At 37.0% G+C, this 16976-nt stretch overlaps 1 protein-coding gene and 1 pseudogene across 1 annotated transcript; one reads left to right on the forward strand and one right to left on the reverse strand.

Moving 5' to 3' along the window:
* Positions 1-1324: 1324 nt before the first annotated feature.
* Positions 1325-4111, forward strand: LOC107600839 (prostaglandin reductase 2-like; annotated as a pseudogene).
* A 2745-nt stretch (positions 4112-6856) lies between these two features.
* On the reverse strand, positions 6857-16976 carry LOC107600841 (transmembrane protein 62-like). The gene is made up of 13 exons (XM_016292812.1): positions 16814-16976; positions 16028-16165; positions 14412-14457; positions 14086-14227; positions 13873-13997; positions 11746-11868; positions 11423-11578; positions 11083-11242; positions 10525-10638; positions 9596-9680; positions 9401-9496; positions 8426-8544; positions 6857-8352 (listed from the first exon to the last, which is right to left on the reverse strand). Exons 1-13 carry the CDS (start codon positions 16974-16976, stop codon positions 8032-8034), a joined length of 1788 nt encoding a protein of 595 aa, XP_016148298.1. The 3' UTR covers positions 6857-8031.

Raw genomic sequence — 16976 nt, forward strand, 5'->3', positions numbered from 1 at the left:
CTATGCAATAATTATGATCAATTTTTCCCACTGAAAATAGTACAACATTTTTCAATTAATGCAGTATCTCTGCACTTCCTGGTGAGAGCAAAATAAGAAAAACTTGTAATTTCATGGTGTAACCACTAGATTCCTGTATAGGACTCTATAGAGAGGCTTGTGAATTCCCTAGTTGTTTTTATACATAATTGTTTACTTTTATTAGGTTGTGGATTTAAATGTATAAGGCATTCTCAAAGACTACTTTTTGCCAAGATTTATATTTGTTGTTGTTTTAAATGTTGATTTGAACTGTAGGTTTTTGCATTATTATTACTACGTTCCAACCTGAACACAGAAAGCAGTTTGTTACACAAAACATAAAAATTCTATAAAAATTTAACAAACATGAATAGGAATGCTTTTTCAGAGCTTAATCCTTCTGGGTCTGATCGGATTTTAACCTCGTATTTCAGTCTTCTGACTCATTTTGGCTATATGGTTATAGCCATACCAATTCATTTGAGTATGTATAATTCTGTATGTGTGTGTCTGTGAGTGGATGTATCCGTTTTACACTCTTTATGTTTTAGAGTGTAACCCCTTCCTTGCTGTCCACTTTTTTTTACTGCATTGTAGTCGAATTGTTTATTTTATTTTACATAGTTGCAGTGTTACAGTCAGACCAGTTCATAGGTGTGTGTACAAGTGTGTGTCCGCGCATGCGTGAGTTGGTGTGTTGATTTTGCACTCTAGATGTTTTAGAGTTTCACCCCTTCATTGCTGTGCAATTTTTTTCTGCATTGTGGTGGATTTGTAGATTGTACACATAAACATTTTCTGTATTTTTCCCCATTTACCATTCATTTCCTATGGTCGGCCATTTTTGACCGAAAACCATGAGTGTGACAATTTTTTGACGACCACTTTGCTTTTTCGAATCATGCCATCAATTTTTTTTGTGTTCGCATACCAAGTGCCATAAAAGTCACCGAGTTTCGTACCATTCTGGCGAAGCTACGATCTTTAAAAATTCAAAATGTAAAATTCTCCGCTCAGACCGAAGACCGCACAAGGGTTAATAAAAAAAGGAACCGGTTCTTCGAAATGAACTGTTCAAAAGAACCGATTCGCGAGTCTGACTTTCTATCATCTCAACACGTGTGACCAGTCCTTTAACGCTCATGCAGCCAATCAGACGAGCTCCCGCGTGTCATGTGATTATTTCAGGAAGAAACGCTGTCACTGCACGCAAAACATATAAGAGTTGCATTATAGATAGCTGCAAGTTCTGACAATTCAAGTTTTCTTTTATAAAAAATATTGAGTAATAAAAGAAGGGGAAATGTTAAATGTAAAAAGAGTTGTTTTGCGCTCACGACCAGGTAAACCATGTTGATGATTTTGCTAATTTGCAAATCATTAACAATAAAATGTAGTCCACTAATCATATATTACTGTGCTGCATTTCGTCTCCAGAACTTCAGTTAATATTCTTTCCCAATATATGATTAGGCATAGAAATGGTCATCCGGTTCCAGAGAATTTCCGTGTAGATGAGATTATGAAATCCTCAGAGCTGAAAGAAGGGCAGGTGTCAGTCCGGACACTCTTCCTCTCAGTTGACCCTTGCATGGTCAGATTACCTTGCTTGTGTTTATTATCACTTATGTGGTTTGAGTTTTCTTGAAGGAATTCCATTCATTTCATGTGGGAAATATTCACTATATTTCACTATATTCATATAGTGAATATTTCCTTCATGAAAACTCAACCTATAATCAGTATACTACCAGGCATTAACTTGTTCACTCATGCATGATACAATATTAACACCAAACTCATGATGATACTGGAGCTGACTACCTGTTGCCATGGAGATTAGAGGAGTGTGTGGATGGAGGTGGAGTTGGTGTAGTGGAGGCCAGCAAGAATCAGGCATTATCTGTGGGCGCTATTGTCACCTCCTTCAACTGGCCTTGGCAAACCTACAATGTGATGGACGGCAGCCTTTTGCAAGAGGTATAATGCTCATTTTGGCGAGTTTGATTAATAGACTTCATGTATATGGATTGGAGGTGTGTATGGTTATGTGGTGTACTCGTTCTTCCAGGTTGACCCAGAGATGGCAGATGGTCACCTGAGCGGTGGGCATGCCTGACCTCACTGCTCTTTTAGGTGTGAGAGAGAAGGGTCATGTGACTCCAGAAACCCACCAGACGATCAGTGGAGCAGCTCGAGCTTGTGGGTCGATTGCTGGACAGGTAATGTGTAAGTGGATATAAGAAATGGGTCTGTTCTCTACGGGAAGAGTTAGTTTAGTCAAATTTTAGGTTCATTTTAAAAGGGTTATTATAAATTATCTTGATATTTAGTGGTGCCTGCTAAGGTAGACTTTTCACTGATGCTCATATATATATGTATATATACAAAACTGTTCATATATTCATTAACTTGAACACACCTCTTCTATGATGGGGGTGGGGGGGGCATAAATTCAAAATTATCATGGTGATACAACTGTCCTGAATCCATAATTAAGAACAGAAAACTCATTAAATATTGAAATTGTTCAAAAGGTTTGTCAAAAATATTTTGCCTACTAAAAATTTTTTCGTGTGGTGCTACCAACATGAAGAAAAAATAAAACAAAAAAGGAAATCTTATCATAGACAGGACCCCCTGCATGATTTAATGTCAAGATCAATAATCAATCAGATCATTTAAAATCATACTTTTTTTATGAGAAGACAAGTTTAGTTCAGGTTGTAAAATGTCATCTGGTGTGACTCACAGAAAACTTAAAGGAGACATATTATGCCCCTTTTTACAATATGTAATATAAGTCTCTGATGTCCTCAGAATGTGTCTGTAAAGTTTCCACTCAAAATACCCCACAGATCATTTATTACAGCGTTTCTCAATCTTAGTCCTCGTGCCCCCCGGGGCGGTAATATTATAATGAGATCCCTTTGCCACGTCACCAAGTGAGCGAAATAAAACGCGCTCGTTTTTTCAGACGCTTGCAGAAAAAGGCTTCCCAAAACAAAGTTACTGGGTTAATCTTTTTCACGTTTCCTTGGTTGGCAGATGCACCGGGGACCTGATTATAGCACTTAAAACCTGGAAAAGTCCGATTTTCATGATATGTCACCTTTAATAATATTTATGAATTCAACATAATTTGGTATTATATTAAGCACTAAATGTCTCACTATGTGCTTCTTGCATAAAACAATATAAAAAAGTTTCAACTGTTTTGCTCTTTCCTTGTGATATATGCCATGTTATTTTAACTTTGCTCTCTGTTGTTTAAGATCGGCAGATTGGATGGCAGTGAGAGAGTCGTGGGGATTTGTGGTTCCGACCAGAAATGCCAGACCTTGGTAACAGAGCTGGGTTTTACAGTAGGGATAAACTACAAAAAAGGAGATATCAGCTCAGCGCTGAGGGAGCACTGCCCTGCAGGCATTGATACTGTATATACTTTGACAATGTAGGTGGTCCCATCAGCACTTCTTTGGGTTGTTTGTGTTAAAGTAATATTCACACTGTGCAGATGAATCCCGGTGGTCATGTGATCCTGTGCGGCCAAATATCACAGTACAATAAGGATGTGCCTTACCCACCTCCTCTTAGTGAGGATACCCAAGAAACTTTGCATCACAAAAACATCACAAGGTACATGAAAATAGCTAGTAAAACCTACTTTGTTGATTGTATGTATGTGTATGTATGATCATATTACCAACTTGTACGCACTACAGTATGTTCACAGGGAGAGATTTGTTGTATTGAACTACATGGAGAAGCATGAAGAAGGTCTTATGCAGCTCAGTCACTGGGTAAAGACAGGCCAGAAAAAGGTCAATCTACCACAGTCATGTTTCCCCACACGAAAGATGCCACAAACCTTTCGTACATCGTATCTCTCCTCTTCATTTTACAGGTGTTGGAAACTGTTGTAAATGGAGTTTATTATTGTTATTATTTTCTCATGTGCCAAAGTTGACTTTGCATACATATTGTATGAACCGTCTGTGTTTATATTAATAGATGTATGCACTATGCATTCTGCTTCATGATGACCGGAGGCAACATAGGTAAACAAGTTGTCAAAATTTCAGACTGAGTCAAACATCTGCATCAGGAGGTCATGTGGTGGAGTCATTATAAATCTGGGCTGTTAATCGAAAGGTTACCAAAAAGGTCTCTCAAAAAGACATTTGAGGTTTCTCCAGTGGGACGGTCCCTTTAAGTGTGCTGTAAGTCAGTTTGGATAAAGGCATCAGCTAAATGACAAGTTGACCTAACATGTTTAAATAAAATTAAAATGAATCTAATAATGTTTGCCTTGTTCTAAGTGTCTATATTAAAATAGATTCAGTAATATACAGATAGTACAAAGCACTGCTTAAGGGTTGACACTGAAAATGCACATATATAGTTTGTTTATGAGTGTTTGCGGATTTTTCAAATGTTTTTTGAAAGAATTCCCTTATGTTCACCAAGGCTGCATTTAAGAAACAGTCAAAACAGTAATATTGTGATATATTATTATGATTTAAAAGAACGGTTTCCATTTTTAAATATTTAAAAATGTATTCTATTCCTTTGATGCAAAGCTGAATTTTCAGCATCATTACTCCAGTCTTCAGTGTCACATAATCCTTCAGAAATTATTCTAATATGCTGATTTGCTGCTCAAGAAACATTTCTTCTTACTATCAATGCTGAAAACAGTTGTGCTGCTTAATATGTTTGAGGAAATGGTGATACATGTTTCAAAGAACAGCATTTTTTTTAAATAGTTTGTAACAATGCTTTGTAAAATGTCTTTTTTGTCACTTTTGATCAATTTAAAGCACCCTTGCTGATTTAAAGTATTATTAAAAAAGTAAATAAATCTTACTAACCCCAAACTTTTAAACCGTAGTGCATGTGGCAGGTATCAAGACTAAGGTGGCTAGTTCGAAAATGGCTCTATTTGATTAGTAGTAAATTAATTGCACTTTTCCTCTTAAAATATTTTAGGATATGAAAGTCTTGCCTTTACATGGAAAAAGAAACGACAAAAACGAAATATAACTCACAATATGAAACCCCTTTACTTTGTTGTACATGGATACAGCCAGATAATTCAATTCCAATGCAAGATGATTCAGAGTTGCAGAAACGTGACAAATATAAACTGAGGTTGTTTCATGTGGAAAACAACGAAATAGTTTGTAACAATGCTTTGTAAAATGTCTTTTTTGTCACTTTTGATCAATTTAAAGCACCCTTGCTGATTAAAAGTATTATTAAAAAAAGTAAATAAATCTTACTAACCCCAAACTTTTAAACCGTAGTGCATGTGGCAGGTATCAAGACTAAGGTGGCTAGTTCGAAAATGGCTCTATTTGATTAGTAGTAAATTAATTGCACTTTTCCTCTTAAATATTTTAGGATATGAAAGTCTTGCCTTTACATGGAAAAAGAAACGACAAAAACGAAATATAACTCACAATATGAAACCCCTTTACTTTGTTGTACATGGATACAGCCAGATAATTCAATTCCAATGCAAGATGATTCAGAGTTGCAGAAACGTGACAAATATAAACTGAGGTTGTTTCATGTGGAAAACAACATTGTCAGCTGTCGTCAAACTCCAAGTAAATATGTATTAATTTTTCACTGATTTTGTGCCTGCCACAAAACAAATGTGAACAGCACTTTCCGACATGAGTGGATCTACAAAAGCCACGTGACCACAGAAACTTGAGAATGCACAGAAAACAGTGCAGAACAACTGGAAGGAATATACATTACAATATCAATGTGGATGAATACAATAAAATAATTCAAAAATGAAATACAGTAATTCAAACCAAATCACATGTAAGCAGATATTTCATCATCAAACATTCAAAGTCCTATTGGTTCACCACAAACACTGAGTAAATGTAGAATCTTCTAAAAATGTTTGTCCTCACTATCGTGTGCCATAAAACTGCGACAAAACTCTTTCAAAATAACATTCAGGTCATTGAAAGACAAACTAGAGCAGCCTATTGTTCAAGTCTTTACTTTCCTGAGAGACAACAGAGACCTCGAGTGACCCGACACAACGTCAGTGAATGCACCAGAAACTCTTGTCACAGCTCTTTCTGGCACCTGTCAAGTGGATTATGAGGGCAAAAAAGACAGACCTCGAGGACAACACGGTTCCTTTTTTCAAACTAGCTGATTTTCCCACTAAATGGCCATTGTCCTTAGCTTGTTTTTGTGGTCTGCAACTGTGCAAAACCAACTATAAAAGAGCCGCTTCACAACGTTTCTCTAATAAACGTGTAACAGAATTGTGCACATTCGATTGTTTCCATGTGTTCAGTGTTCTATTCTATATGCTACATTGGGATGTTCCCTTCAGCAGTCCAAAATGTCTGGCTTTAATTTTTAGCATGTTTAAGTGGCCACTATTAAGTGTATTAACCATAGTGCAACAAAAATGTTCTACATTCATGCTCTTCTATATAAATATAGTGGTTTCATCCTTTTGAGATTAGAGTCTTTTGGAATATGTATTTGAATAAGAATAATCAGTTTACAGAGTGAATTATTGTTCAAAATCAAGTTCTTACACTGTAAGACGATGGATAAATCTTACAGCAGGGCAGGGAAGATACCAAAACGTATTACACAGCTCTTTGAAATACTTAAAGTGTTAGTTTACTCTAGTTTAAATGCTGTCAACAGCTACTCAACCTCATGTCGTTCCAAACCCATTAAACATTCATTCATCTTTGAAACACAAATAAAGATTTCTGTCCCTCCATTGAAAGTTCATTCCAAAAAAATGAACATAGAAAAAAGATGAACAAAAGTCCTACAGGTTTGGTTGAGTAACTGATGACAGAATTTTCGATTTTGGGTGAACTATCCCTTTACTTCTGACAAATTCTTGCCAACGTTGGCATTCTGCATCAACAATTTTTTTGGTACGATGACTGCTAAACTATACAATTTAACATTGTCCAACGCAATTTCATGTCCCTTTTATCACGGTGCAGTTTTCGTCTAGCAATAAAATAATAAAAGCTCAAATTCAATATTTATCTTGTTAATTAGTGGTGTAATAAGTGGAATAATGTACAGTCATCTGGTCATTATAGTTCTGATCGTTTAATCCAGGGGTGACAAATTCAGCACTGTCCTGCAGAGTTTAGGTCCAACTCTAATTTAACACACTTGAACCAAAGTAGTGTTCTACAATCAGGGTCTTCAGACTCACTAGAAACTTCCAGGCAAGTGTGTTAGAGCCAAACTCTGCATGATATTGGCCCTTCAAGAGCAAGATTGGACATCCCTGGTCTAATCTGATCGACCGAGCAGTGTTCCATTACGCTCACATACACATTAGTGACATGCAAAGCTTGATGCTTTGGCTTCTTTTGGAACTATTTTCATTGGTGGAGAAAATAAAGAAATCATGTATAGCCGATAATGACCAGCTTCATCCCTTAAATGATCCTTTACATTTTATACCTCGTCTACAGGTGTAAGCAGATTTGGTGATATCATTCTCTCTTTACAGTGTAGTTTATATGCATTAAAACAATATGAGAGTACTCATACTGACTGACCTCTCTGTGAGTGGTGGCAGTTCCATGCAGAAACATTGATTAAGAATATCAGGCAGTCTTATTCCATTCTTGATTGCTCATCACAAATAAAAACAAACATAATCTGACGAGTACATAATGCGCAGTTTATCAAAGTAATAGGTATGCTTAACTACACACATCTGGTTCACAACAGTGAGAACTGACTACAAAAACTACCAACGTGCCTTAGTGTCAAAGGAGGATCAGAACCAGGTTTGCAACGGCTCCGTCATCCACATGTGATGCCATCATCGCTTCATATTAACTAAAGACTATTTTTTTTATCCTAACGCGTCATGGGAACGATTGGCAATTCGGTGACCGACAGTGGTGAAAGGAGGGAAGAGCTTGGCACAAAACAGTGTCCGTCACAACGATACAGGTGAAGGCCTCTTAATGTCCGTCACAATGGCCGGTTGGTCTTGCTGCCACCAGAGAATCTAGGAGGTGTTCCCCACCATGCCCTGTACACCAACAGCAGGCCCATGAGCAGAGCCCAGGTACGTACGGGAGACAGGAAGAAGGCCAGTGCCCCATAGGTCTCCAGCAGGAAGTAGCAAGAATAGGCCTGCCAGATCATGAGGACCAGCATGCCTATGTGCATCGCCAGAGGCCTCCAGTGGCTGCCCGGCCGACAGAAATGCGAGCGGAAGCTGGTGCCGCGACACCTGTGGTGAAGACTCCAGCAGAGGTAATAAGTGAGAGGCATATTGAAGAAGAGCACCTGTGGATGACAGATGACATGTTACGACTCATCCCATACAATCAGTATGATCTGCACCTAGATCTGGAATTACCTGTATGACTCCCACGACATAGGTCAGACTGCCTTCGAGGAAATGCCCATCCACAAACACGCCAAAGGCAAAGCAGGCTCCACTGTGTCCATCAATGACTTCCCCAATGAACCATGGCCCTGAAAAACCAGTAGACTAAAAGCACTGTTCCTTCTTCACAGTAATTGCAAGGACATGTTGTGAGTTCATCCTGACGCATTTTCATTGTGCTCGAGCAAACCAAGTAGGGCTACACAATTATGCTCATCATTTCCCTTGATACTGTAATCATGATTATTCATTTCAGGTTGCTTCTTTTTAAGTGTCACAACAAAAATGTCACCTAACCCCCTGACTTTCATTGTATGAACAAATAATTTTTATTTTTAAATATCTATGTGTTCCACAGAAGAAATAACTGTAATAAGTACAAGTTTAGAACAACATGAGGGTGACTCAATTTTCAGCTATATTTACTTTTTTGGGTGAACAATCCCTTGACATCTGTTTTGTTTGGGTCCAAAATGACCCATATAGAGTTATATGTAACTTCAGACTCTACTATTGATTTTATACATGAAAATTGGTATATGTTTATCTAGATATAGTCTTAGGCTTATCAAAGGCATTTTGAAAAAAAGCTATTTTTAATTTTAAAAACAAACTAGTTTTTAAGTTGGAAATATAAATATTTTGCATCGGCACTTTCACAGTTTTATTAGATTTTTTATTTTTGGTTTATCATTTTATTAGATTACTTACAGCCCTAAGGTCAAGGGTCGGTTATGGGCATTTATAAAAACTAAGAGGCAATTATCTATAATATAATAATTATGTGATTATCACTCATTCTCTCTTCTGAATGGTCGGATGGAAAACAAACTATTTTCTGTATTTAAAAAAAAAAAAGATTACAGGCCTTCTGCAGTGGTAGCTTAAATCACTATGTTCCATCAATTTGTGAAACTGTTTAAGTGGTGTCAGGCGGTGACTTACCTAATGCTGTACACAGGTTGAACAGCAACAGAGAGTAGAAGAACATGTTGCTCTTACTGACAAGATGCAGGGACATCCACGCTTGAGAAGACAGTCCTGATGAATTATAAGAGCATATAGTGTCAAGTGTCAGTTATGCTTTGGAACTATGAAGAACATTTATATTCAGTTATAATGACAGGACAACAGAAATACCTCTTGTAGAAGATACAGGCATAAATCTGAAGAGCACAAGCCCAGCAAGGTTTAGTAATACTATGCCCACAAAGGCAATCCGTGCCTGTGGGACACACACACACACACACACACACAGTCACTGAGATGCATGTAATATTAATTAACAGCAAACTATTAACAATAAACTTTTACTTTTGTGGTAAATGTGTTTTATGTAGCGATTTTATTGTTGTACTCTTGTCATAGACCCAGACTTTCAATCTTAAACTATGAAAATCCACTATAAAAATATGAATCATGATATGTTAAAAGCTATAATAATTGAACTTAAGAGCAAATAGCCATTTCAATATTTATTGTATAATCGATTTTTCACCATCACACGATGACCCGGTTTCATTTTCGTACCAGTATGTAGTGGTCTGTGAGGAGGATGAAGGACTGCATGAAGCCGAAGCTGGGAGTGAGGTCTTCCTCCAGTGTGAACTGCTGCTCTCGCACTTTTGAGCGACCTGCCGAGTCCTGGGACAGGGAGACAGAGAAGAGGTGAGAAAAGCTCACACTGTGCCATTTTCTTAAAAGAACACTACAACCATTTCTATATTTAAATAAACAATTGCTATGCAGTTGCTAAGGTTCTGAGTTTAACCATGTTGCTTTGTGGTTGCTAGGCTGTTCTGGGGAATGTTACTTATTAACAGCAAACTATTAACAATAAACTTTTACTTTTGTGGTAAATGTGTTTTATGTAGCGATTTTATTGTTGTACTCTTGTCCTAGACCCAGACTTTCAATCTTAAACTATGAAAATCCACTATAAAAATATGAATCATGATATGTTAAAAGCTATAATAATTGAACTTAAGAGTGAAGCAAATAGATATTTCAATATTTATTGTATAATCAATTTTTCACCATCACACGATGACCTGGTTTCATTTTCGTACCAGTATGTAGTGGTCTGTGAGGAGGATGAAGGACTGCATGAAGCCGAAGCTGGCAGTGAGGTCTTCCTCCAGTGTGAACTGCTGCTCTCGCACTTTTGAGCGACCTGCCGAGTCCTGGGACAGGGAGACAGAGAAGAGGTGAGAAAAGCTCACACTGTGCCATTTTCTTAAAAGAACACTACAACCATTTCTATATTTAAATAAACAATTGCTATGCAGTTGCTAAGGTTCTGAGTTTAACCATGTTGCTTTGTGGTTGCTAGGCTGTTCTGGGGAATGTTACTTTAGAGGTTGCTGAGGTTTTCTTAGTCGTTTTAAGCATTTTGTTGTTCTGTGTTTTCTGGTTGGTTGCTTAAGTCTATTTCTACAATATTCTGGTCTCCAGATATTACGCTTACAAAGTCTACGGGACGTTTGCACAGTTTGTCATCCAACAGGCAGAATTTGTTTGCCCAATTGTTTAGAAACGCAACAGCACACCTCTTCTCAACAAGCCGCGTGATTTGAGGAACGAGTAATGTTTAATACTAGAGCTCGGGGTTTGTTCAAATCACCTACCTCCACTTTAACTCTGATAGTGTGCAGCCCAGTAGCATATAGCGTTGGATCCCATTGCAGCACGTATAAAGAACCCCCTGCGCTAAACGCTTTCCCCAGTGAAGCTCCATCCACACTCACATGCACAGCTGTGATTGAAGATTCAGAGAAAGCCAGGAGCCTACAGAACCGACACATTCAGCAATAAGTGCAACCCCAAAATATGACATTCTTGGTAGGACAGAACAAGTCATGCATGCAAGAAATAAAAATGAAAGTGAAGTTTGGATGAGAGATGATAATTTTTCACAAAGTCAGTGTCTGAGCGCTTGAAGGTTCAAGAGGACACACACAGAGACACCTGATGTGCGTGGAACTGCGGATACGACCCAGAGGCTCCACTCCTGGATGCAGGTACTGGGCGTCTTTGGGATTGGTGATCAGCACAGCTGGCCAGTCTTCAAACGTCAAGTCAGTGAAACTAAACAGGTCATGGTCGAAAGCCAATATCCTATATCTGAGCCCAGGAAAAAATGCATGTAACCGGTTTTTTATAAGAGTTAGGGCACAATGATATGAGTTCCTCATATATCAGCTGTTGTGCTTGTATTTGCTAACATAGTCAGCTATATTTACATCATGCAGCATTCCCTTGAGTGTGGGCCTTGTTCTTTCTGAACTTACCTGCGGTTTTCCATCCAGTCTCCCAGCTCTAGCTCAAGTGTGCCTCCTTGATGTCGACTGTGCAGTACCGGCATGAAGCCTCCTAGTGTATGTAGGTGCCCACACAAATACGCCATGGCTGTACTGTAAAAAAAACAATGGATAAAATTCGAGATTCAGCAGAATATGACGAATATGACATTAAGAGATGTAATCTGCAATCTAGTGCCTCTTGTTAGCTTTTCAACATTATTCCTCACAAGTGTTTAATATGAATGGCACTGAACATGACATTATTAATACAGCATATTCCCAGGCCTGAGTGCCAAACCTTGCTTTCAGACCAGAATTCATGCTAGAGAATCCCATACTAGGGTTTAGATGTAGGTCAGATGGCCAAATAGACATCAGATTTAGAATGACATTTGAAAAGTGGCCCAAATCTAGTTGCAGTCTCAGACGGCACAGTCACAGGCCATCCACAGGTCACTGACTGGTTCTGATTCATACTGCACACAAAAATTTTAAGCCCTTTCCTAATTTGCAACATAAAGGGATTTTTATTAAATCACAAAGAAACTAGTGTCTACAAGGTTATATACATACATACATATATATATATATATATATATATATATATAAGGAATGACATTTGAAAAGTGGCCCAAATCTAGTCGCAGTCTCAGACGGCACAGTCACAGGCCATCCACAGGTCACTGACTGGTTCTGATTCATACTGCACACAAAAATTTTAAGCCCTTTCCTAATTTGCAACATAAAGGGATTTTTATTAAATCACAAAGAAACTAGTGTCTACAAGGTTATATACATACATACACACATATACATATATATATATATATATATATATATATATAAGTTACATACTGTATGTAAAAACATTTGTATTATTAATTTTGTGTGGACAGAAACAAAAGTCTTTATATAACAAAATCTATTTTTTATTTTTCTTGTGTTTTCATTACAAGCTTTCATAGATACTTGATGCTGTAATTAAAAATCTATAATTTTATTAATCTACACCACCGTTCAAAACTTTTACATTGTTTCAAAAGATTGCTATCTCAAATAAATGCTGTGCTTTGGAATGTATCAAAGAGTATATCACAGTTTCCACTAAAAATATTAAGCAGCAATACAGTTTTGGGTAATAATAATAATAAGAAATATTTTTGGCCATCAAATCAGAATATTAGAATGATTTCTGAAGGATCCGCTGACACTGAAGACTGGAGTAATGATTGCTCTTCCATCACAGAAATAAATTACTTTAAAATATATTACTATAACACAAGTTATAAAAACTATAAAAAGTAGTCTTTTTAAATAAATTTTATATATATATATATCATAATTTATATTATTGTATTATTATTTTTATATGGACTAAAACTCACAAACTCTATATGAGACCCTGGACCACAAAAATAAGAAAAATAAGGGTCAATTTTTCGAAATTGAGATTTATACATCATCTGAAAGCTGAATAAATAAAGCTTTCCATTGATGTATGGTTTGTTAGGATAGGACAATATTTCACCGAGATAAAACTATTAAAAAATCTGGAATCTGAGGGTGCAAAAAAAATCTAAATATTGAGAAAATCACCTTTAAAGTTGTCCAAATGAAGTTCTTAGCAATGCATATTACTAATCAAAAATTAAGTTTTGATATATTTACGGTAGGAAATTTACAAAATATCTTCATGGAACATGATCTTTACTTAATATCCTAATGATTTTTGGCATAAAAGAAAAATCTACCATTTTGACCCATACAATGTATTTTTGGCTATTGCTACAAAATATACCCCAGCGACTTAAAGACTAGTTTTGTGATCCAGGGTCACATATACATTAAGTTGTTTTCTAAAGTTTTCAGTGTAGTCATATATAGAAATTTGGCACTGTTATTTAATTAATTTTCTCATGCATGTACTTTATTGTAATATAATCTAATTTCATATAAACCAACCCCTAACAGAAAAAACAAACAAAAACAAACTGTTGTTGGTCACTTTATATGCAGGTCACATGTTCTCTTCCTGTCTAATTGGGTAGTTATTGGCGGTCATTGGGGGAAAAAAATCTAATTGGTTGACAGTGTTGCTGCAAGATTTTTCCAAACCTCATGAGCTCTCGGATTCCTGGGAAGGGGGAGATGACAGTAGATGTAGTATAATGGCCAAACCAGATGGACTTGTTACTGCTCAGACTCTCCTCTCGAAGGGTGGCCAACATGTCCATCTGAGTCTATGGAAAACATTCACATTTCAGCCCAAGGAAAAAGTTGTCATCACATTTACCATAAGCAAAGCTAAAATTAACAGATCTCTTTTACCTGATTGATAATCCCAAAGAAGTTATAGGGCCGTTTGGGTCCTGGGGTCAGAGTGGCATCGGCACAAATGAACGAGTAGTTCCCAAAAGGAGTTCTGTGTATGTAGTGGAAGGATCCAACTTTCTGATTGGCAGAGTATTTCCTAAGTATTCAGTAATGAAGATTGAGACAACCTTTTTTTTTTCCCTTGGAAAAATAAGCACCAACATACTTTTCCCAATAAGACCATTAAACATGCACTAAAAAAATTTTTTTTTGAAGTCGACTTTAATATCTGAACCTTCTTTATAGTCATTATGTTCTGCATTTGTAATATTTGTACAGACCTGTAATAATTGTTCACGCTCTCCAGTGAAATAATATTAAAGGCATCTGAGGAGACAAGAAGACAGTATCAGTCAAGATTTCCAGGAAACGGAAGAAAGGCGGGGACAAAATAACTGATAACAGAGCTCTTATTACATGTCTGGCAGCTTTCGTAATGTAACACCAGTTACAGGAGCTGTGGGGAAATGGTATAATGGGAATAGAGGAAAAATGATATATGAGCTATGCGAGTTCATTAGAGATGTTCATTAGCCTCCACCAAAGTCGATGCAGTCTTCTTAGCTAAATATTAATATGCTAATCTGAAACACAGTTCCTGCACACTTTACACAGTGAGTTATGTATATTTAATGTGTTTATATTAAATATCATTGGTCCAAATCTTAGTCCATTTAACTGTATTTTAAACATCAAATGGGTTTTGATTGGCTGTGATTCTGTTGTGCTGCAAAGCATTTAGTTTTAGTGTCATTGGAAACTTAACGTGTCACACCCGGTTGGTTGTAAAAAGAGACTTAAAGAGATATACGGTATTAGAGAAATATAATTCTTACAGTATAATGACTTCAATTTCAGTCTGTTTCTCACGCAAAGCTATCAAATGTGCTTCTGAAGACTTGGAATGTAGTGCATGTGTCCTTTTATGGGAAATTTATGAAGGTTTACAGTCTGAATCAGCAACCAATTGTATGGAAAAGAGCAGCATGAGCATTCATCTAAATGTCTCCTTATGTATTTGACACAAAAAATCTTATAGATTTGGAATGAGGTGTATTTGAGCATCATTTCTGGGTGAACTATTCCTTTAAATAAAGATAGGAAACTGGAGGAGTAATGATAAACAGCCTCATGATTGCAAAGATGTTATTAATCCACTGAAGTTTGTTTTTGTGTCACAACAAGCCTGCAATATCCTGTTTAATAGAGCGGGGCTTCATTTCAAGTCATTAGTGTGACACAAGAGTGTCCAGCTGTCTTCACTCAATGTCCTTTAATTGTTGTATTGCCAACAGACACTGGGACAAAGACATTATTTGTCCCTGACCAACAGTGACGTGCAAAGAGGCAACTTAATTCCGGCCTTCATTTAGATCTCCCATCCAAACCTTCAGGCACTTTTATAATGATTTCTGGATGCAACTGACATTAGAAAACAAAGCTGAAGTGTGTAATTTTTGTGAATTTAAAATTGTAATATGCGACTGTATGTAAGATCCATTCATTAAGTGTGTAAACACTTTAATCATTCAAGCCCGACACAGCAACACTGGCTCAACCAATGGTCTGATTTTGGGGCGGGACTATCCGTTTCACTGACCAGTGGCAGACAAGCAGAGTGTTCAACACAATTTCATTTCATTGTGTAGCTATTTTACATTTTGATGAATTGGTGGCTAATTCGTATGATCTCATTCTTACGTTTTTTTGTATGATCTGCTTATGCCTCTGTTTATGCTTAGAGGGGGATTTTCACGCTTACTTTTTTCTAAAAATCGCATCATGCAACTTCATACAAAATCACTTTTTCCCGTGAGATCGGGTTGGGGTTTTTGGGTAAATCTTTTTGACAACTCCATCTCTCCATAAATCATCAAAATCAAAATAAATAAATCACCATGGTTTCCCCGAATGTCAATCCATTTTGTTCGTTCCAGCACTCGTGATCTTTTAAGGACGTTGTGGTAGGCCTGCCACTCCACTTCATGTTGAAGAGAGCCCAGTTTACTCTCAGTCTTCGCATCTGTCAAGTCCCCTGTTAAATAAAGTAAAAATGTTGGTCTATGTTGCGTGTATACAGGTGCATCTCAATAAATTAGAATGTCGTGGAAAAGGTCATTTATTTCAGTAATTCAACTCAAATTGTGAAACTCGTGTATTAAATAAATTCAATGCACACAGACTGAAGTAGTCTTTGGTTCTTTTAATTGTGATGATTTTGGCTCACATTTAACAAAAACCCACCAATTCACTATCTCCTCAAACATGCTTGGATACAGCACTCTGTGAACAGCCAGCTTCTTTGGCAATGAATGTTTGTGGCTTCCCCATGCTTGTATAGCCTAGTGAACCAAACTGAGAGACCATTTTGAAGGCTCAGGAAACCTTTGCAGGTGTTTTGAGTTGATTAGCTGATTGGCATGTCACCATATTCTAATTTGTTGAGATAGTGAATTGGTGGGTTTTTGTTAAATGTGAGGCAAAATCATCACAATTAAAAGAACCAAAGACTTAAACTACTTCAGTCTGTGTGCATTGAATTTATTTAATACACGAGCTTCACAATTTGAGTTGAATTACTGAAATAAATGAACTTTACCACGACATTCTAATTTATTGAGATGCACCTGTATATAAAATCTAATTTGACTATTTATACAGTACATAATGTACGGCAGCTCACCTGTGGCCAGCACAAGATCAGGTTTTATCACATCAATAGTGTCTCTACAGAACCTTTCGAAGTCTGGAATGCGCTTTGGATCGTGGAAACGACTAATATGGATGTCGGAAACCTGCACAGAGGAATCAGCATGTTTAGAAATCAGATAATAGTGGGGTTTCAT

Source organism: Sinocyclocheilus grahami, unplaced genomic scaffold, assembly GCF_001515645.1.
Source record: "Sinocyclocheilus grahami isolate Dianchi unplaced genomic scaffold, SAMN03320097.WGS_v1.1 scaffold293.1, whole genome shotgun sequence".
NCBI classification, from domain to species: Eukaryota; Metazoa; Chordata; class Actinopteri; order Cypriniformes; family Cyprinidae; genus Sinocyclocheilus; species Sinocyclocheilus grahami.